At 62.3% G+C, this 20402-nt stretch overlaps 2 protein-coding genes across 2 annotated transcripts; one reads left to right on the top strand and one right to left on the bottom strand.

Annotated features, from left to right (window-relative positions):
• The first annotated feature begins 372 nt into the window (after positions 1–372).
• Positions 373–6590, top strand: RPS18 (ribosomal protein S18). Its single transcript, XM_069882869.1, has 5 exons — positions 373–495; positions 579–665; positions 5210–5311; positions 5560–5651; positions 6487–6590. The coding sequence occupies exons 3-5, from the start codon at positions 5231–5233 to the stop codon at positions 6560–6562; spliced, it is 249 nt and encodes an 82-aa protein (XP_069738970.1). The 5' UTR covers positions 373–495; positions 579–665; positions 5210–5230; the 3' UTR covers positions 6563–6590.
• A 4939-nt stretch (positions 6591–11529) lies between these two features.
• Positions 11530–16153, bottom strand: ZBTB9 (zinc finger and BTB domain containing 9). Its single transcript, XM_069882879.1, has 2 exons — positions 16129–16153; positions 11530–13616 (listed from the first exon to the last, which is right to left on the bottom strand). Exon 2 carries the CDS (start codon positions 13598–13600, stop codon positions 11564–11566), a length of 2037 nt encoding a protein of 678 aa, XP_069738980.1. The 5' UTR covers positions 13601–13616; positions 16129–16153; the 3' UTR covers positions 11530–11563.
• Between the last annotated feature and the right edge of the window lie 4249 nt (positions 16154–20402).

The following is a 20402-nucleotide window of genomic DNA, read 5'->3' as shown; positions in this document are numbered from 1 at the left end:
CCATAATCGCGTTTCCTCCCCCCATAATCGCATATTTTCTCCCCATAATCGCGGTTTTTCTTCCCATAATCGCGTTTCGTTTTCCCATAATCGCGTTTTCTCCCCCATAATCGCGTTTTCTCCCCCATAATCACGTTTTCTCCCCCATAATCACGTTTTCTCCCCCATAATCACGTTTTCTCCCCATAATCGCATGTTTTCTCCCCATAATCGCGTTTCCTTTTCCCATAATCGCATTTCCTTTTTCCGTAATCGCGTTTCCTTTTTCCACAATCGCGTTTCCCCCGCTGTTATCGCGTTTTCTTCTCCCACAATCGTGTGGGCCCCCCATAATCGTGGCCCCCCCCCCCCCATAATCGTGTGTCCCCCAATTATAATCGTTATTTTCCTCCCTAGTCGCTCGTCATCCCAGAGAAATTCCAGCACATCCTCCGCGTCCTCAACACCAACATCGACGGGCGCCGCAAAATCGCCTTCGCCATCACCGCCATCAAGGTGAGGGGGGGCCGGGGGGGCTGGGGGGACCCCTGGGGGGGGCCCAGGACCCCCCAATAATCGATTCTGACCCCCCCCCCCAGGGCGTGGGGCGCCGCTACGCCCACGTCGTGCTGAGAAAAGCCGACATCGACCTCACCAAGCGGGCGGGAGAGCTGACCGAGGATGAGGTGAGGGGGGGATTTGGGGGGCTGGGGATGGATTTGGGGGGCTGGGGGGGTGATTTGGGGGGCTTGGAGCATCGAGCGGGGGGCAAATTGGGCCGTTGGGGCAGGTGTTGGTTCTATTTTTGGGCACACGGGCTGATTTTGGGGTGTCTGGGTTGGTTTGAGGCCGGTTTGGGGGTGTTAGGGCTGGTTTTGGGGTCTCAGGGCTGATTTGGGGGTGTCAGGGCTGGTTTTGGGGCAGTTTTGGGGTTTCAGGGGTGGTTTGGGGGTGTCAGGGCTGGTTTTGGGGTCTCAGGGCTGGTTTGGGGGCAGTTTTGGGGTTTCAGGTCTGGATTGGGGGTGTCAGGGCTGGTTTTGGGGTCTCAGGGCTGGTTTGGGGCTGGTTTGGGGGCGTCAGGGCTGGTTTTGGGGTGTCAGGGCTGGTTTGGGGGCAGTTTTGGGGTCTCAGGGCTGGTTTGGGGCTGGTTTGGGGGCGTCAGGGCTGGTTTTGGGGTGTCAGGGCTGGTTTGGGGGCAGTTTTGGGGTCTCAGGGCTGGTTTGGGGGTGTCAGGGCTGGTTTTGGGGCAGTTTGGGGGTTTCAGGGCTGGTTTGGGGGTGTCAGGGCTGGTTTGGGGGTGTCGGGGTTGGTTTGGGGGCAGTTTTGGGGTGTCGGGGCTGGTTTGAGGCTGGTTTGGGGGTGTCAGGGCTGGTTTGGGGGTGTCAAGGCTGGTTTGGGGGCAGTTTTGGGGTGTCGGGGCTGGCTTGAGGCTGGTTTGGGGGTGTCAGGGCTGGTTTTGGGGTGTCAGGGCTGGTTTGGGGGCAGTTTTGGGGTGTCAGGGCTGGTTTGGGGCTGGTTTGGGGGGGTCAGGGCTGGTTTTGGGGTGTCAGGGCTGGTTTTGGGCTGGTTTGGGGGTGTCGGGGCTGGTTTTGGGGTGTCAGGGCTGGTTTGGGGGCAGTTTTGGGGTGTCAGGGCTGGTTTGGGGCTGGTTTGGGGGGGTCAGGGCTGGTTTTGGGGTGTCAGGGCTGGTTTGGGGGCAGTTTTGGGGTTTGGGGCTGGTTTGAGGCCGGTTTTGGGGTGTCAGGGTCATTTTAAGGCCGGTTTTGGGGGTGTCGGGGTTGTTTGGGGCCAGTTTTGGGGTTTTAGAGCAATTCTAAGGCTGGTTTTGGGGTGTCAGAGTTGTTTTAAGGCTAGTTTGGGGGATTTTAGAGGCATTTTAAGGCCGGTTTTGGGGGTTTTAGAGCCGTTTTAAGGCCGGTTTTGGGGGTGTCGGGGTTGTTTGGGGTCAATTTGGGGGTTTTAGAGCTGTTTTAAGGCCGGTTTTGGGGTGTCAGGGTCACTTTAAGGCCCGTTTGGGGGTGTCGGGGTTGTTTGGGGCCGGTTTTGGGGTTTTTAGAGCCATTTTAAGGCCACTTTTGGGGTGTCAGGGTCATTTTAAGGCCACTTTTGGGGTGTCAGGGTTGTTTGGGGCCGGTTTTAGGGGTTTTAGGGCCGTTTTAAGGCCGGTTTTGGGGTGTCAGGGTTGTTTTAAGGTCGGTTTTGGGGGTGTCGGGGTTGTTTGGGGCCGGTTTTGGGGGTTTTAGAGCCGTTTTAAGGCCGCTTTTGGGGTTTTAGAGCCATTTTGGGGCCGGTTTGGGGGGTTTTAGAGCCATTTTGGGGCCGGTTTGGGGGGTTTTAGAGCCGTTTTGGGGGTTTTAGAGCCGTTTTGGGGGATTTGGAGCCGTTTTAAGGCCGGTTTTGGGTGTGTTGGGGTTGCTTTGAGGTCGGTTTTGGGGGTGTCGGGGTTGTTTGGGGCTGGTTTTGGGGTGTCAGGGTCATTTTAAGGTCGGTTTTAGGGGTTTTAGAGCTGTTTTAAGGCCGGTTTTGGGGTGTCAGGGTCACTTTAAGGTCGGGTTTGGGGGTGTCGGGGTTGTTTGGGGCTGGTTTTGGGGTTTTTAGAGCCATTTTAAGGCCACTTTTGGGGTGTCAGGGTCATTTTAAGGCCGCTTTTGGGGTGTCAGGGTCATTTTAAGGCCGGTTTTAGGGGTTTTAGAGCTGTTTTAAGGCCGGTTTTGGGGTGTCAGGGTTGTTTTAAGGCCGGTTTTAGAGCCGTTTTAAGGCCGGTTTTGGGGTGTCAGGGTTGTTTTAAGGTCGGTTTTGGGGGTGTCGGGGTTGTTTGGGGCCGGTTTTGGGGGTTTTAGAGCCGTTTTAAGGCCGCTTTTGGGGTCTTAGAGCCATTTTCAGGCCGGTTTGGGGGGTTTTAGAGCCATTTTGGGGCCATTTGGGGGGTTTTAGAGCCGTTTTGGGGGTTTTAGAGCCGTTTTAAGGCCACTTTGGGGGTCTTAGAGCCATTTTCTGGCCGGTTTGGGGGGTTTTAGAGCCATTTTGGGGCCGTTTTGGGGCCGTTTTTGGGGTTTTGGGGCCGGTTTGGGGGTTTTAGAGCCGTTTTGGGGGATTTGGAGCCGTTTTAAGGCTGGTTTTGGGTGTGTCGGGGTTGCTTTGACGTCGGTTTTGGGTGCGTTGGGGTTGTTTGGTGCTGGTTTTGGGGTTTTAGGGTGATTTTAAGGCTGGTTTTGGGGTGTCAGAGTTGTTTTAAGGTTAGTTTGGGGGATTTTAGAGGCATTTTAAGGCCGGTTTTGGGGGTTTTGAGCCATTTTAAGGCCGGTTTTGGGGTGTCAGGGTCATTTTAAGGCAGGTTTTGGGGTTTTTGAGCCATTTTAAGGCTGGTTTTAGGGCGTCACGGTCATTTTAAGGACGGTTTTGGGGGTTTTGAGCCGTTTTAAGGTCAGTTTTGGGGCGTCAGGGTCATTCTAAGGCCGGTTTTGGGGTATTAGACTCATTTTAAGGCCAGCTTGGGGGGGCTTTAGAGCCATTTTAAGGCCGGTTTGGGGGGTTTTAGAGCTGTTTTAAGGTCAGTTTTGGGGTGTCGGGGTTATTTTAAAGCCGATTTTGGGGCTTTAGAGCTGTTTTAAGGCCGGTTTGGGGTGTCGGGGTAGTTTTAAGGTCAGTTTTAGGGGCTTTAGAGCTGTTTTCAGGCCCGTTTTGGGGGTGTCAGGGTTATTTTAAGGCTAGTTGGGGGGTTTTAGAGCCATTTTAAGGCCACTTTTGGGGTGTCAGGGGCATTTTAAGGCCGGTTTTAGGGGTTTTAGAGCCGTTTTAAGGCCACTTTTGGGGTCTTAGAGCCATTTTCAGGCCGGTTTGGGGGGTTTTAGAGCCATTTTGGGGCCGTTTTGGGGGTTTTAGGGCCAGTTTGGGGGGTTTTAGAGCCGTTTTGGGGGTTTTAGAGCCGTTTTGGGGGATTTGGAGCTGTTTTAAGGCTGGTTTTGGGTGTGTCGGGGTTGCTTTGAGGTCGGTTTTGGGGGTGTCGGGGTTGTTTGGGGCTGGTTTTGGGGGGTTTAGAACTGTTTTAAGGCTGGTTTTGGGGTGTCAGGATTGTTTTAAGGTCAGTTTCGGGGCTGTCAAGGTTATTTTAAGGCCGGTTTTGGGGGTTTTAGAGCTGTTTTAAAGCCGGTTTGGGGGGTTTTAGAGCCGTTTTAAGGCCAGTTTGGGGGTGTCAGGGTCACTTTCAGGTCGGTTTTGGGGGTGTCGGGGTTGTTTGGGGCCAGTTTTGGGGTTTTAGAGCGATTTTAAGGCTGGTTTTGGGGTGTCAGAGTTGTTTTAAGGCCAGTTCGTGGGATTTTAGAGGCATTTTAAGGCCGGTTTTGGGGTGTCAGGATTGTTTTAAGGCCGTTTTTGGGGTGTCAGGGTCATTTTAAGGCGGGTTTTGGGGTTTTTGAGCCATTTTAAGGCTGGTTTTAGGGCGTCACGGTCATTTTAAGGACGGTTTTGGGGGTTTTGAGCCGTTTTAAGGTCAGTTTTGGGGCGTCAGGGTCATTCTAAGGCCGGTTTTGGGGTATCAGACTCATTTTAAGGCCAGCTTGGGGGGGCTTTAGAGCCATTTTAAGGCCGGTTTTGGGGGTTTTAGAGCTGTTTTAAGGTCAGTTTTGGGGTGTCGGGGTTATTTTAAAGCCGATTTTGGGGCTTTAGAGCTGTTTTAAGGCCGGTTTGGGGTGTCGGGGTCATTTTAAGGTCAGGTTTAGGGGTTTTAGAGCTGTTTTCAGGCCCGTTTTGGGGGTGTCAGGGTTATTTTAAGGCCAGTTGGGGGGTTTTAGAGCCGTTTTAAGGCCGGTTTTGGGGTGTCAGGGTCACTTTAAGGTCGGTTTTGGGGGTGTCGGGGTTGTTTGGGGCCGGTTTTGGGGGTTTTAGAGCCGTTTTGAGGCCGATTTGGGTGGTTTAGAGCCACTTTCAGGCCAGTTTGGGGGGTTTTAGAGCCATTTTGGGGCCATTTTGGGGGTTTTGGGGCCGGTTTTGGGGGTTTTAGAGCCGTTTTAAGGCCACTTTTGGGGTCTTAGAGCCATTTTCAGGCCGGTTTGGGGGGTTTTAGAGCCATTTTGGGGCCGTTTTGGGGGTTTTGGGGCCGTTTGGGGGGTTTTGGGGCCGGTTTTGGGGGTTTTAGGGCCGTTTTAGAGCCGTTTTTGGGGTTTGGGGTCCGTTCCGGGGGCGTCGGGGGTGGGTTTCGGGGCGCGGGGCGGTGACGCGAGGTCCCCGGCAGGTGGAGCGGGTGATCACCATCATGCAGAACCCGCGGCAGTACAAGATCCCCGACTGGTTCCTCAACCGGCAGAAGGACGTCAAGGACGGCAAATACAGCCAGGTGCGTCCCCAGGGGGGTCCCCAACGTCCCCAGGGGGTCCCCAACACCCTCAGCGTGTCCCCAACATCCTCAGGGCGTCCCCTCCGCGTCTCTCGCTGTCCCCCCCCATCCCTTAGCGTCCCCTTCTTCTCACCTTCCCCGCCTTCTGCTGTCCCCACACCCCCCTTGGTGGCCTCTCCTGTCCCCTCCCCGTGTCCTGTCCCCTCCCTGTCCCCACGGTGTCCCCAACTGTCCCCGTTTGTCCCCAGGTGCTGGCCAACGGGCTGGACAACAAGCTGCGCGAGGACCTGGAGCGGCTCAAGAAGATCCGGGCTCACCGGGGGCTGCGGCACTTCTGGGGGTGAGGGGACACGGGGGGGGGGACGTGGGGACACAGAGGGGACACGGGGGGGAGAGGACGTGGGGAAGGAGTGGCTTGAGGGGACTTGGGGACATAGAAGGGGGTGGAAGAGGGGACAGGGGGACACAGAAGGGACCTGGGGATGCAGGGAGGGACATGGGGACAAGGAGAGAGTGAGGGGGGACAGGGGACATGGAGAGAGAGGGGACGGGGGGACACGGGGAGGGGTTGGGGACACAGGGAGAGAGGGGACGTGGGGACACGGGGGTCAGGGGACATGGAGAGAGAGGGGATGTGGGGACACGGGGGTCAGGGGACACGGAGAGAGAGGGGACGTGGGGACACAGAGAGAGAGGGGACGGGGGGACACGGGGAGGGGTTGGGGACACAGAGAGGGGACGTGGGGACACGGAGAGAGAGGGGATGGGGGGACACGGGGAGGGGTTGGGGACACGGAGAGAGGGGGGACGGGGGGACACGGGGAGGGGTTGGGGACACGAGGAGGGGTTGGGGACACGGAGAGAGGGGACGGGGGGACACGGAGAGAGAGGGGACATGGGGACATAGGGAGGGGTTGGGGACACGGAGAGAGAGGGGACGGGGGTACACGGGGGGACACAGGGGACATGGAGAGGGGTTGGGGACACAGGGGACGTGGGGACACGGAGAGAGGGGACATGGGGACATAGGGAGGGGTTGGGGACACGGGGAGGGGTTGGGGCCCCTGAGGATGAGATTTTGGGGACACGAGGGGCTGGAGGGACATCGGGGGGGGTTGGGGACAGGGAGGAGGTGGCTGTGGGGACAGGGGGTGACGGTGTCCCCGTGTCCCCAGGCTGCGCGTGCGAGGCCAGCACACCAAGACCACGGGGCGGCGCGGCCGCACGGTCGGCGTCTCCAAGAAAAAGTGAGCGGCACCAATAAACGGAGCGAGACGAGGCCTCGTGTGACACCAGGGGGGCACGAGGGGACACGGGGACGCAGCCCTCGCGCGAGGAGGGGGGTCGCACGGAGTCCTTGTGCGAGGAGGGGGGGTCGTACAGAGCCCTTGTGCAAGGAGGGGGGGTCATACAGAGCCCTCGTGCAAGGAGGGGGGGGGTCATACAGAGCCCTTGTGCAAGGAGGGGGGGGGTCATACAGAGCCCTTGTGCAAGGAGGGGGGTCATACAGAGCCCTCGTGTGAGGAGGGGGGGGTCATACGGAGCCCTCGTGTGAGGAGGGGGGGGTCATACAGAGCCCTCGTGCAAGGAGGGGGGGTCATACAGAGCCCTCGTGCAAGGAGGGGTGCTCGTACAGAGCCCTCGTGCAAGGAGGGGGGGTCATACAGAGTCCTTGTGCAAGGAGGGGGGGTCACACAGAGTCTTTGCACGAGGAGGGGGGGTCGCACAGAGTCTCTGCACAAGGAGGAGGCTCACATAGAGTCTTTGCACGAGGGGGGGGGGTCATACCGAGGCCTCGTGCGAGGAGGGGAGTCACACAGAGTCTTTGCACAAGGAGTGGGGGTCACACAGAGTCCTTGCACGAGGGGGGGGTCATACTGAGCCCTCGTGCAAGGAGGGGAGTCACACAGAGTCTTTGCACGAGGAGGGGGGGTTGCACAGAGTCTTTGAACAGGGAGGAGGGGTCGCACGAGGCCCTCGTGCAAGGAGGTGGGGGAGCTCTCACACGAGGAGGGGGGTCACCCAGAGTCTTTGCACGAGGAGGGGAGGGTCACATGGAGCTCTTGCACGAGGACAGGGGATCACACGGAGGCCTTGCACAAGAAGGGGGGGATCACACGGAGCTCTCGCACGAGGAGTGGGGGGTCGCATGGAGCCCTGGTGCAAGGAGGGGGGGTTCACACAGAGTCTTTGCACGAGGAGGGGGGGTCACACGGAGTTCTCGCACGAGGAGGGGGAGGTAATACAGAGCCCTCGCACGAGGACGGGACTCACGCATGGGCCTCGCACGAGGATGGGATTCACACCAGGATGGGGCCTCATCCAAGCCTTGGGGCTCCCACGAGGGCCTCGCACGAGGATGGCTCCATCTCTAGACGTTCTCCAGCTCTTCAGGGTCTTGGAATCATGGAATTGGTTGGGTTGGAGAAGCCCTTCAAGGTCATCGAGTCCAACCCTTGACCCAACCCCATCCTCAAACCAGGTCCCTCAGACCTTTCCCAGGTTCTCCAGCCCCTTCCCAGCTCCATCCCCATTTCCAGATGTTCTCCAGCCCCTCAAGGTCTTGAAACCATGGAATTGGTTGGGTTGGAAAAGCCCTTCGAGGTCATCAAGCCCAAACCCATCCTCAAATCAGGTCCCTCTGCCCATTCCAAGATTCTTCAGACCTTTCCCAGGTCCCTCAGCCCCTTCCCAGGTTCTCCAGACCCTTCCCAGCTCCATCCCCTTCTCCAGATGTTCTCCAGCCTCTCAAGGTCTCAGAATTGTGGAATTGGTTGGGTTGGATAAAGCCCTTCAAGGTCATCGAGCCCAACCCCATCCTCAAACCAGGTCCCTTAGCCCCTTCCCAGGTTCTCCAGCCCCTTCCCAGGGTCTCCAGACCCTTCCCAGCTCCATCCCCTTCTCCAGACATTCTCCAGCCCCTCAAGGTCTTGGAATCATGGAATTGGTTGGGTTGGAGAAGCCCTTCAAGGTCATCAAGTCCAACACTTGACCCAACTCCATCCTCAAACCAGGTCCCTCAGACCTTTCCCAGGTTCTTCAGCCCCTTCCCAGGATCTCCAGCCCCTTCCCAGCTCCATCCCCATTTCCAGATGTTCTCCAGCCCCTCAAGGTCTTGAAACCATGGAATTGGTTGGGTTGGAAAAGCCCTTTGAGGTCCTTGAATGGGCTGGAAAAGCCCTTTGAGATCCTTGAATCCAACCCTTGACCCAACCTCATCCTCGAACCAGGTCCCTCAGCCCCTTCCCAGGTTCTCCAGCCCCTTCCCAACCCCATCCCGTTCTCCAGACGTTCTCCAGCCCCTCAGGGTCTTGGAATCATGGAATTGGTTGGGTTGGAGAAGCTCCTCGAGGTCTTCAAGTCCAACCCTTGACCCAAGCCCATCCTCAAACCAGGCCCCTCAGCCCCTTCCCAGGGTCTCCAGCCCCTTCCCAGCTCCATCTCCTTCTCCAGACGTTCTCCAGCCCCTCAAGGTCTTGGAATCATGGAATTGGTTGGGTTGGAAAAGCCCTTCGAGGTCATCAAGCCCAACCCCATCCTCAAATCAGGTCCCTCCACCCATTCCCAGGTTCTCCAGACCTTTCCCAGGTTCTCCAGACCTTTCCCAGCTCCATCTCCTTCTCCAGCCCCTCAAGGTCTTGAAACCATGGAATTGGTTGGGTTGGAAAAGCCCTTTGAGATCCTTGAATCCAACCCTTGACCCAACCCCATCCTCAAACCAGGTCCCTCAGCCCCTTCCCTGCTCCATCCCCTTCTCCAGACGTTCTCCAGCCCCTCAAGGTCTCGGAATTGTGGGATTGGTTGGGTTGGAAAAGCCCTTTGAGATCCTTGAATCCAACCCTTGACCCAACCCCATCCTCAAACCAGGTCCCTCAGCCCCTTCCCAGGTTCTCCAGCCCCTTCCCAGGATCTCCAGACTCTTCTCCAGACGTTCTCCAGCCCCTCAGGGTCTTGGAATCATGGAATTGGTTGGATTGGAGAAGCTCTTCAAGGTCATCGAGTCCAACCCTTGACCCAACTCCATCCTCAAACCAGGTCCCTCAGACCTTTCCCAGGTTCTCCAGCCCCTTCCCAGCTCCATCCCCATTTCCAGACGTTCTCCAGCCCCTCAAGGTCTTGGCTCCCACCTCCCGGGTGACGCCACCATCCCCGTTTGTCCCAGTTCCTTACTGGTTCCTCCCATCCTGGTGACCCAACACCTTTATTTCCTTCCTATTTACAGCTTCGTTTTCCCCACCAGTTTGTCCCAGTAAAGCTCGGGGGGGACACTGGGACCTTCCTGGGGTGGGAACCTGAACTGGGAACTGGCCTGAACTGGGAAGGGGAGAGAGAAACAGGATCGTGGACTCCTGGAATGGGGCAGAAGGACCTCAAAGCTCATCCAGATCCATCTACCATGGGCTGGGACCATGAGAACATGGAATGAGGGCGTGGGATGGGGTGGAAGGACCTCAAAGCTCATCCAGATCCATCCACCATGGGCTGGGACCATGAGAACATGGAATCGGGGCGTGGGATGAGGTGGAAGGACCTCAAAGCTCATCCAGATCCATCCACCATGGGCTGGGACCATGAGAACATGGAATCGGGGCGTGGGATGGGGTGGAAGGACCTCAAAGCTCATCCAGATCCATCTACCATGGGTTGGGACCATGAGAACATGGAATCGGGGTGTGGGATGGGGTGGAAGGACCTCAAAGCTCATCCAGATCCATCCACCATGGGTTGGGACCATGAGAACATGGAATTAGGGTGTGGGATGGGGTGGAAGGACCTCAAAGCCCATCCAGATCCATCCACCGTGGGTTGGGACCATGAGAACATGGAATCAGGGCATGGGATGGGGTGGAAGGACCTCAAAGCCCATCCAGATCCATCCACCATGGGCTGGGACCATGAGAACATGGAATCAGGGCGTGGGATGGGGTGGAAGGACCTCAAAGCTCATCCAGATCCACCCTCCTGCCAGGGACGGGGCCACCTCCCACTGGATCTGCTGGTTCCTGAGGAGCTTCTCCTCCCCCAGCGCCCCAAGTCCTCTCCGGGGCTGCTCCTCATCCCCCTCCCTGCGCTGGAACCAAGGGTTGTCCTGGCCCAGGGGTGGGACCTCAGCCTGGTGGGACCTCAGCCTGGTGGGACCTAAGGCTGGTGGGACCTCAGGCTGGTGGGACCTCAAGAGGTTTTTGGTCGGTTCACATCTCCAGCCTGGAATTTAAACCAGAGCAGAAACTCAACTGGGACGAGCCCTGGAGCCCTGAGGTGGGGCCGGAGCTGGACCTGGAGCTCTGAGGTGGCCTTGGAGCTCTGAGGTGGAACCTGAGCTTGGAGCCCTGAGCTCAGCTCAAAGCTCTGAGGTGGAATCTGAGCTTGGACGTGGAGCTCTGAGGTGGTGGAACCTGAGCTTGGACATGGAGCTTTGAGGAGGACTTGGAACTGGGCTCAGAGCTCGGAGGTGGAACCTGAACTTGGACTTGGAGCTTTGAGGAGGACTTGGAGCTCTGAACTGGGCTTGGAGCTGGGCTCGGAGCTCTGAGGTGGAACCTGAGCCTGGACATGGAGCTCTGAGGTGGAACCTGAACTGGGCTCGGAGCTCTGAGGTGGAACCTGAGCCTGGACATGGAGCTCTGAGGTGGAACCCGAGCTTGGACATGGAGCTTTGAGGAGGACTTGGAGCTCTGAGGTGGGCTTGGAGCTCTGAACTGGGCTTGGAGCTGGGCTCGGAGCTCTGAGGTGGAACCCGAGCTTGGACATGGAGCTTTATGGAGGCCTTGAAGCCCTGAGGTGGGCTTGGAGCTCTGAGGTGGAACCTGAGCCTGGACATGGAGCTCTGAGGTGGAACCTGAGCCTGGACATGGAGCTCTGAGGTGGAACCTGAGCTTGGACATGGAGCTCTGAGGTGGAACCTGAGCTTGGACATGGAGCTTTGAGGAGGACTTGGAGCTCTGAACTGGGCTCGGAGCTCTGAGGTGGAACCCGAGCCTGGACACGGAGCTCTGAGGTGGAACCTGAGCTTGGACATGGAGCTTTGAGGAGGACTTGGAGCTCTGAGGTGGGCTTGGAGCTCTGAGGTGGAACCCGAGCCTGGACACGGAGCTCTGAGGTGGAACCTGAGCTTGGACACGGAGCTCTGAGGAGGAACCCAACCTTGCCCGTGGAGCTTTGAGGAGAACCTGAAGCCCCGAGGTGGCCTCCGAGCAGCTCTTGAAGCCCCGGAGATGTTCCCGGAGCCTCCCCCAGCCCCGGCGCCCCCCGTCACTCGCAGGCCCAGCACCCCCCGGCCCAGCGGGCGCCCTGGCAGAGGGGTTGATGTTTCTCCAAGCCGCTGCGGAGCCGGAACCTTCTCCCGCAGCGCTGGCAGCACCTCCCGGCGCCCTCGTGGGTCTTCATGTGCTCCGTCAGGTGGTGCTTGAGTTTGAAGCGCTTGTGGCAGGCGGCGCAGGCGAAGGGACGGAGGCTGAAGGTCAACATGATGTGGCGGTCGCGCTTGGGCTTGACGGCGAAACGCTTCCCGCAGAGGCAACCGAAGCGTTTCCCGTCCGGAGCCGCCCCCAGCTTCACCGGAGCGTGGAGAGCTTGGCCCCGGCCCAGGATCTCGTTGCCGTGAAGGTCCACGGGCTTCCAAGAGGCTTGCTGGAAGAGGGCGGCTCCACCGCCGGTCACCAGGGCGCCGCCGCTCGTCACCAGAGCTCCACCGCTGGTTGTCACCAGAGCTCCACCACCGGGTGATCCCATCGCTCCACCACCAGTTGTCCTCATGGTTCCACCACCAGGTGATCCCATCGCTCCACCACCACTTGTCCTCATGGTTCCACCACCAGTTGTCCTCATGGTTCCACAACCAGTTGATTCCATGGTTCCACCACCACTTGTCCTCATGGTTCCACCACCAGCTGATCCCACAGTTCCACCACCAGTTGATCCCATGGTTCCATTACCACTTGTCCTCATGGTTCCACCACCAATTGATCCCATGGTTCCACCACCAGTTGATCCCATGGGTCCACAAACACTTGTCCTCATGGTTCCACCACCAGTTGTGCTCATGGCTCCACAATCAGTTGATTCCATGGTTCCACCACCACTCAACCCCATGGTTCCACCACCAGTTGATCCCACGGTTCCACAACCACTTGTCCTCATGGTTCCACCACCAGTTGATCCCCTGGTTCCACCACCACTTGTCCTCATGGTTCCACCACCAGTTGATTCCATGGTTCCACCACCACTCGTCCCCATGGTTCCACCACCACTCGTCCCCATGGTTCCACCACCACTCGTCCCCATCATCCCCCCGCTGCTTGTCCCCAAGGTCCCCCCACCGGCCGGGATGACGTAGGTGACTCCACCCCCCGCGAAGCCACCGGCCCCGTCCGGCACGAGGTCCTCGGCGCCGTCGCCCGCCTCCTGCTTGATGTAGAAGATCTTGGGGGCCTCGGCGGCTCCTCCGTCCTCCTCCTCGTCCTCCTCCAGCACGATCTGGAGGGCTTCTCGGGGGCGCCGGTGGCCGCCCTCGTCCTCCTCCTCGTCTTCCTCCTCGTCCTCCTCCTCCTCCTCCACACAGATCTTGAGGACCTCCTCGCCCGTGGCCTTCAGGAGGGAGCTCAGCGATGACGGAGCCGCCGGGGCCACGTCGGTGGCCACGTGGATTTTGAGGACCTCCTCGCCGCCTTCCTTGGGGAACGACGCGGTGGAGGCGTCACCACCGCCGTGGGAGACCCAGGAGGCTCCATCCCCGCCACGCGAGGACCACGAGGCTCCATCCCCGCCACGCGAGGACCACGAGGAGGCTCCGTCCCCACCACGCGTGGTCCAAGATGATGATGATGATGAAGAAGACCCATCGCCGCGGGAGGTCCAAGAGGTGGAGGTCACCTCCCCGCTCCTCCCCGCCCAGCGACACGTCCCCCCCTCCAGCTCCTTCAAGATCTCCGAGCACTGATCCACCACGTGCCACATCTGGAGGCCGCTGGCCACCAGGAGGTGACCCGGCAGGGCCTCCAGGAGCAGGGTCAAGCGTCCCGAGTAGATGAGGTGGAGGAGGCCCTCGAAGGCCTCGGGGTCGATGGCGGCGGGCAGGAGAAGACGCCCCCCGTCCTGGAGGAGCAACTTGTCGTGGAAGAAGGGGGAGGCGGCGGCCAAGACGCTCTTGTGGGCCGGGAAGATCCGGCCGCCCACGTGGACCTGGACGTCGCAGAACTTGCCCTCCAGGCGCAGGCGGTCGAGGGACTCCAGCAGGGCCGCCGCGTGGTGGGGGAAGGAGATCTGCACCCGACCGCCCTCCGACGCCATCGTGGACACCGCCGGCCTGCGCCCACACGGGGTCACGCGTCACCGGGGGGCTCCTCAGGGCCACCTGGGGGACCCTCAGGGGCTCAACTTGACGTTCAAAAGGCCCACGGGCACCTGGTGGCTCCATGAAGGTTCTACTAACCTATGAAGACCTGGTGGCCCCATGAATGTTCTACTGACCCATGAGGATCTGGTTGCCCCATGAAGGTTCTACTGAACTAGGAGGACCTGGTGGCCCCATGAATGTTCTACTGGCCCCTCAGGGGCCCAACTCAATGTTCGACTGACCCACGGGCACCTGGTGGCCCCATGAAGGTTCTAGTGACCCATAAGAACCTGGTGGCCCCATGAATGTTCTACTGACCCATAAAAACCTGGTGGCTCCATGAATGTTCTACTGAACTAGGAGGACCTGGTGGCCCCATGAATGTTCTACAGGCCCCTCAGGGGCCCAACTCAATGTTCTACTGACCCAGGGGCACCTGGTTGCTCCATGAAGGTTCTAGTGACCCATAAGAACCTGGTTGCCCCATGAAGGTTCTACTGAACTAGGAGGACCCGGTGGCCCCATGAATGTTCTACAGGCCCCTCAGGGGCCCAACTCAATGTTCTACTGACCCAAGGGCACCTGGTTGCCCCATGAAGGTTCTAGTGACCCATAAAAACCTGGTTGCCCCATGAATGTTCTACTGAATTAGGAGGACCTGGTTGCCCCATGAACGTTCTCCTGATCCATGAGGACCTGGTGGCCCCATGAATGTTCTACTGGCTCCTCAGGGGCCCGACTCAATGTTCTACTGACCCACGAGGACCTGGTTGCCCCATGAAGGTTCTACTGGCCCCTGGGGTGTCCTGCTGGCCCCTCAGGGGCCCAACTCAACGTTCTACTGACCCATGAGGACCTGGTTGCCCCATGAAGGTTCTACTGGCCCCTGGGGTGACCTATTGGCTCCTTAGGTGCCCAACTCAATGTTCGACTGACCCACGGGCACCTGGTGGCCCCAAGAAGGTTCTAGTGACCCATAAAAGCCTGGTTGCCCCATGAAGGTTCTAGTGACCCATAAGGACCTGGTTGCCCCATGAAGGTTCTACTGGCCCCAGGGGTCCCTATTGGCTCCTCAGGTGCCCCATGAACGTTCTCCTGCCCCATGAGGACCTGGTGGCCCCATGAACGTTCTCCTGCCCCAGGGGCTGCTTTAGACCCCCCTCGGCTGCCCCCCAGATGCCCCGGGGAGCTTCTACTGCCCCACGGGCTGCCCCGTTGCCCCCCCAGCCCCGCCTGTTGCCCCCTTGCCCCCCCCTCTTGCCCCACAGGGCACCCTCCTTGCCCCCTTGGCTCCCCTACTTGCCCCCTTGGCTACTCCCCCCGAACCCCTTATTGCCCCCCAAGGCCCCTCTTGCCCCCTTGGCCCCCCCTCTTGCCCCTTGGCTCCCCTACTTGCCCCCTTGGCTACTCCCCCCACCCCCCCAACCCCCTTATTGCCCCCCAAGACCCCTCTTGCCCCCCCCTCTTGCCCCACGGTTGCCCTCCTTGCCCCCTTGGCTACTCCCCCCAACCCCCTTATTGCCCCCCAAGGCCCCTCTTGCCCCCCACTCTTGCCCCACGGGCTGCCCTGTTGCCCCCTTGGCTCCCCTACTTGCCCCCTTGGCTACTCCCCCCGAACCCCTTATTGTCCCCCAAGGCCCCTCTTGCCCCCTTGGCCCCCTCTCTTGCCCCTTGGCTCCTCTACTTGCCCCCTTGGCTACTCCCCCCACCCCCCCAACCCCCTTATTGCCCCCCAGGCCCCTCTTGCCCCCCCCTCTTGCCCCACAGGGCACCCTCCTTGCCCCTTGGCTCCCCTACTTGCCCCCTTGGCTACTCCCCCCACCCCCCCGACCCCCTTATTGTCCCCCAAGGCCCCTCTTGCCCCCCCCTCTTGCCCCACGGGCTGCCCTGTTGCCCCCTTGGCTCCTCTACTTGCCCCCTTGGCTACTCCCCCCGAACCCCTTATTGCCCCCCAAGGCCCCTCTTGCCCCCTTGCCCCCCCCTCTTGCCCCACGGGCTCACCTATTTGCCCCCTTGGCTACTCCCCCCCACCCCCTGACCCCCTTATTGCCCCCCAAGGCCCCTCTTGCCCCCCCCCTTGCCCCACGGGCTCCCCTACTTGCCCCCTTGGCTACTCCCCCTGCCCCCCACCCCCCTTATTGCCCCCCCAGGCCCCTCTTGCCCCCCCCCCCATGCCCCCCTCTCAATCCCGTTGCCCCCCCGGTTGCCTCACTCGCCCCTGGGGGGACTCAAACAGCCCCGGAGCTGCCCCCTTGCCCCCCTCCCCCCCCATTTTGCCCCCCCCTCCCCCTTCTACCCCCCCTCCCCCTCTCCCAGCCCCCCCTCCTCCCCCTTTGCCCATCCCCCCCCCAAGATCGACCCCCCCCAGCCCCCTCCTCCCCATGTACCCCTCCCCCACCCCCCCAGGGACCTCCTGACCCCCCCCTAGCCCCCTCCTCCTCCCCCTTTTGCCCCCCCCCCTCCCGGGTCTCCCCGCGCTCACCCGCAGCCGCCGGCGCCTCCGAGCGGTGACGTCACCGGGGAAGCCCCGCCCCTCGCGGTGACGTCATCGGAGAGGCCCCGCCCCTCCACACGGCGAGAGCCCCAGTGGCAGCCGCACGGCTCATAAGCCACGCCCCCTCCTCAAGCCACGCCCCCTCCTCAAGCCACGCCCCCTCCGCAAGCCACGCCCCCTCCACAAGCCACGCCCCCTCCACAAGCCACGCCCCCCGCTTCACTCCTTGCTGGAGCCCCTCAAGCCCCGCCCCTATTCAACCCTTGGCCACGCCCCCCGCTTAAAGCCACGCCCCCTACTCAAACCACGCCCCCTGCAGGCCTCTGCCCAGTCCCATTGGCCCCTCAAGCCCCGCCCCCAACCCAAGGTCGCCCTCCAAGCCCCGCCCCTCCCCTCAGGCCCCGCCCCCTCAGTCTCAACCCCCCCCGGCTGAGACCACGCCCCCCACCCTGCTAAGTCCCCGCCCCCTCCCCTCAGGCCCCGCCCCCTTAGACCCCTCCACTCTGCTCAGGCCCCTCACCCTTCAGGCCCCGCCCCCTTAGGCCCCTCCCCTCAGGCCCCACCCCTTTAGGCCCCTCCCCTTTAGGCCCCTCACCCTTAGGCCCCTCCAATTGAGACCCCCCACTCCTCTCAGGCCCCGCCCCCGAGGCCCCGCCCCCTTAGGCCCCCTCATTTGGGACCCTCCCCTTCCCTCAGGCCCCGCCCCCTCCCCTTAGGCCCCTCCCCCTTCAATCCCCACCCCCTTAGGCCCCTCCCCCTTCAATCCCCGCCCCCTTAGGCCCCTCCACTCAGCCCCCTCCCCCTTTAGGTCCTTTCACTCAGGCCACGCCCCCTCAGGCCCTGCCCCATTAGGCCCCTCCCCTCACTCCCCACCCCCTTAGGCCCCTCACCCTTCAATCCCCACCCCCTTAGGCCCCTCACCCTTCAGCCCCGCCCCCTCAGGCCCCTCACCCTTCAGGCCCCGCCCCCTTAGGCCCCTCACCCTTAGGCCCCTCCCCTCCCTTTAGGGCCCCCCCCTTCCTTTAGGCCCCCCCCCTTCCTTTAGGCCCCTCCCATTTAGGCCCTTCCCCTTCCGGCCCCAGTGCCTCGAGGCCCCTCCCTTCCCCTTAGGCCCCTCCCCACAGGCCACGCCCCCTCCCGATAGCCCCCTCCCCTCCTCGTAGGCCACGCCCTCTCCCCACGGACCCCTGCCCCCCTCTCCCACAGGCCCCCCCCCGCCCCACAGGCCCCACTCCCCCATGGCCCCCTCCCCACAGGCCCCGCCCCCTCCCCCACAGGCCCCTACTCCCACAGGCCACGCCCCCTTCCCGACAGCCCCCTCCTCGTAGGCCACGCCCCCTCCCCACAGACCACGCCCCCGCCCACAGGCCACAACCCCTCCCCCAGCCCCTTTCCAAAGACACCGCCCCCTCCCCCACAGGCCACGCCCCCTCCCCCACGGCCCCCTCCCCGCGGGCCCCGCCCCTCCCCACAGGCCCCGCCCCCTCCACAGACCCACGCCCCCTCCCCACAGGCCACGCCCCCTCCCCCACAGCCCCCTCCCCCACAGGCTCCGCCCCTCCCCAGCCCCTCTCAACAGGCCCCGCCCCCTCCACAGACCCCGCCCCCTCTCCCACAGGCCCTGCCCCCTCCCCCACAGCCCCCTCTCCACAGGCCCCGCCCCCTCCCTATAGGCCACGCCCCCTCCACTCAGGCCACGCCCCACCGGCCCCTCCCCACAGCCCCCCTCCCCATAGGCCACGCCCCCTCCCGATAGGCCACGCCCCCCTTCCCCATAGGCCACGCGCCCTCCTCTTAGGCCACGCCCCCTCCCCATAGGCCACGCCCCCTCCCCATAGGCCACGCCCCCTCCCTCAGGCCACGCCCCCCGGGTACAAGACCGCTGGCGTTTATTAAAGGCTCCGCGGGCTCGCGGCCCCGGGGGGGGTTGGAGCCAGCCCAGACCCCCCAGGGCCGCCCGCGGGCCGCGATTGTCGGGGGGGGAGGGGCCGCCACACGGGGGGGGCCGGAAGCTTGGGGGGGGGGGGGGGGGAACGGGGGTCCCCGTGCGATGAGGGGGGGGTCCTGGTGCAATGGGGGGGGGGCCTGGTGCAATGGGGGGGGGTCCTGGTGCAATGGGGGGTTGAAAATGGGGGTTCTGGTGCAAAGGAGGGGGTCCTGGTGCAATGGGGGGGGCCCTGGTGCAAATGGGGGGGGTCCTGGTGCAATGGGGGGGGGCCTGGTGCAAATGGGGGGGGCCCTGGTGCAATGGGGGGGTCGAAAATGGGGGTTCTGGTGCAAAGGGGGGGGCTGGGGCAATGGGGGGGTGGAAAATGGGGTCCTGGTGCAAATGGGGGGGGGGCCCTGGTGCAATGGGGGGGGCCCTGGTGCAATGGGGGGGGTCCTGGTGCAAAGAGGGGGGGGGCTGGTGCAAAGAAGGGGGGTCCTGGTGCAATGGGGGGGCGCTGGTGCAAATGAGGGGGGTCCTGGAGCAATGGGGGGGGTCGAAAATGGGGGTTCTGGTGTATTTAGGGGTGTCCTGGTGCACTTGGTGGGAGGGTGGGGGTGCAAAAGGGGGTCCTGGTGCAATGAGGGGGGGGGCTGGGGCAATGGGCGGGTGGAAAATGGGGGTCCTGGTGCAATGGGGGGGTCCTGGTGCAATGGGGGGGTGCAAAGGGGGGGGTTCTGGTGCAAAGGGGTGGGCCCTGGGGCAATGGGGGGGTCGAAAATGGGGGGCCTGGTGCAAAGGGGGGGGACTTGTGGAGGGGGACCTGGTGCAAAGGGGGGGGAGGCGAAACTGGGGGTCCTGGTGTATTGGGGGGGGGTCCTGGTTGAAGAGGGGGTGAAAATTGGGGGTTCTGGTGCACTGGGAGGGGGGCTGGTGCACCGGGGGGCGCGAAAATGGGGGTCCTGGTGGGATGGGGGGGTCCCAGTGCAATGGGGGGGGCAGAATGAGGGTTCTAGTGAACTGGGGGGGGGTCCGGGGGGGGCTGAAAAGGGGGGGGCCCTGGTGATATGGGGGGGGAAATGGGGGTCCTGGTGCAAAGGGGGGGGTCCTGGTGCAAAGGGGGGGCTGCAAATGGGGGTCCTGGTGCAATGGGGGGGGGGTCCTGGTGCATTGAGGGGGGGTCCTGGTGCACCTGGGATCCTGGTGAGCAGGTGGGGGGGGTTCCTAGTGCACTGGGGGGGGGGGTGTCTGGGGTGATGCACGAGGCCGATGGTGCACGGGGACACCCCCCCCCCCCAAATTTCAGCCCCCCCATCCCCCCCCCCCAATCCTGGTGCACGGGGAAGCCCTGATGGTTGTCGCACGAGGCCTGGTGCACGAGGACTCCCCCCCCCCCCCTGCCCTTGCACGAGGCCCCCCAGGGCTGTTGCACGAGGCTGTTGGGGAGCGGAGACATCCCAGCCCTGGTGCACGAGGGCTGGTGGCGCACGGGGAACACCCCCCCCCCCCAAGTCCTGGTGCACGGGGACTCGCGGTGCTGTCGCACGAGGCCGACGGGGAACGGAGACCCCCAAGTCCCGGGGCACGAGGCTGGTGGGGCACGAGGCTTCCCCCGCGGCCTGTTGCACGAGGACGCCCCGACGCTGTCGCACGAGGCCGACGGTGCAAGGTGACGTCTCAGTCCTGGTGCACGAGGGCTGGTGGTGCACGAGGGACCCCCCCCGGCTGCACGAGGACACCCCGACGCTGTTGCACAAAGGCGGTGATGGTGCACGGCGGCGCCTCGGTGATGGTGCACGAGAGACCCCCCCCCCCCGATGCACGAGGACCCTCAAATCCCAGTGCACGAGGACACGCTGACGGCGATGGTGCAAGGCGACGCCTCAGTCCTGGTGCACGGGGACCCCCCCCGGATGCACGAGGACCCTCAAATCCCGGCGCACGAGGAACCCTGGTGCACGGCTTGGGGGGGTGAGTGTGCGATGCACGAGAGACGATGCACGAGAAACTAAAAAGAGGGGGTGGGAGGGGCCCCCGGCGTGGCGCACGGGGAGGTGGCGCACGGGGAGCTCCGGTCCTGGTGCACGAGAGAGAGAGAGAAAGAGAGGTCGGTCGGTGCACGAGGGCGACGGTGCACGGGGAGAAGTTCGAGCCCGGTGCACGAGGAGTTGGGGGGGGGGGGGTGGGATCGGTGATGCACGAGGGGCGAGCGATGCACGAGGAAAGGCCGGTGCACGAGGAGGGAGGTGGCGCACGAGGCGGCGCTCGGTGCGAGGCGAGTGTGATGTGGGAGGAGAAGGTCCCGGGCCTGGTGCACGAGGAGGCGACGCACGAG

The sequence above is a fragment of the Phaenicophaeus curvirostris genome, unplaced genomic scaffold, assembly GCF_032191515.1.
Source record: "Phaenicophaeus curvirostris isolate KB17595 unplaced genomic scaffold, BPBGC_Pcur_1.0 scaffold_377, whole genome shotgun sequence".
In the NCBI taxonomy this organism is placed as follows: domain Eukaryota; kingdom Metazoa; phylum Chordata; class Aves; order Cuculiformes; family Cuculidae; genus Phaenicophaeus; species Phaenicophaeus curvirostris.
This window is presented reverse-complemented; position numbering and strand designations above follow the sequence as displayed.

Excerpts from the sequence above, each read along its gene's own strand:
- RPS18 (XM_069882869.1), top strand. The coding sequence starts at position 5,231 with ATGCAGAACCCGCGGCAGTACAAGATCCCCGACTGGTTCCTCAACCGG. Across the intron at positions 5,312-5,559 it reads AGGACGGCAAATACAGCCAG|GTGCTGGCCAACGGGCTGGA; the intron begins GTGCGTCCCCAG and ends GTTTGTCCCCAG. Across the intron at positions 5,652-6,486 it reads GGGCTGCGGCACTTCTGGGG|GCTGCGCGTGCGAGGCCAGC; the intron begins GTGAGGGGACAC and ends CCGTGTCCCCAG.
- ZBTB9 (XM_069882879.1), bottom strand. The coding sequence starts at position 13,600 with ATGGCGTCGGAGGGCGGTCGGGTGCAGATCTCCTTCCCCCACCACGCG.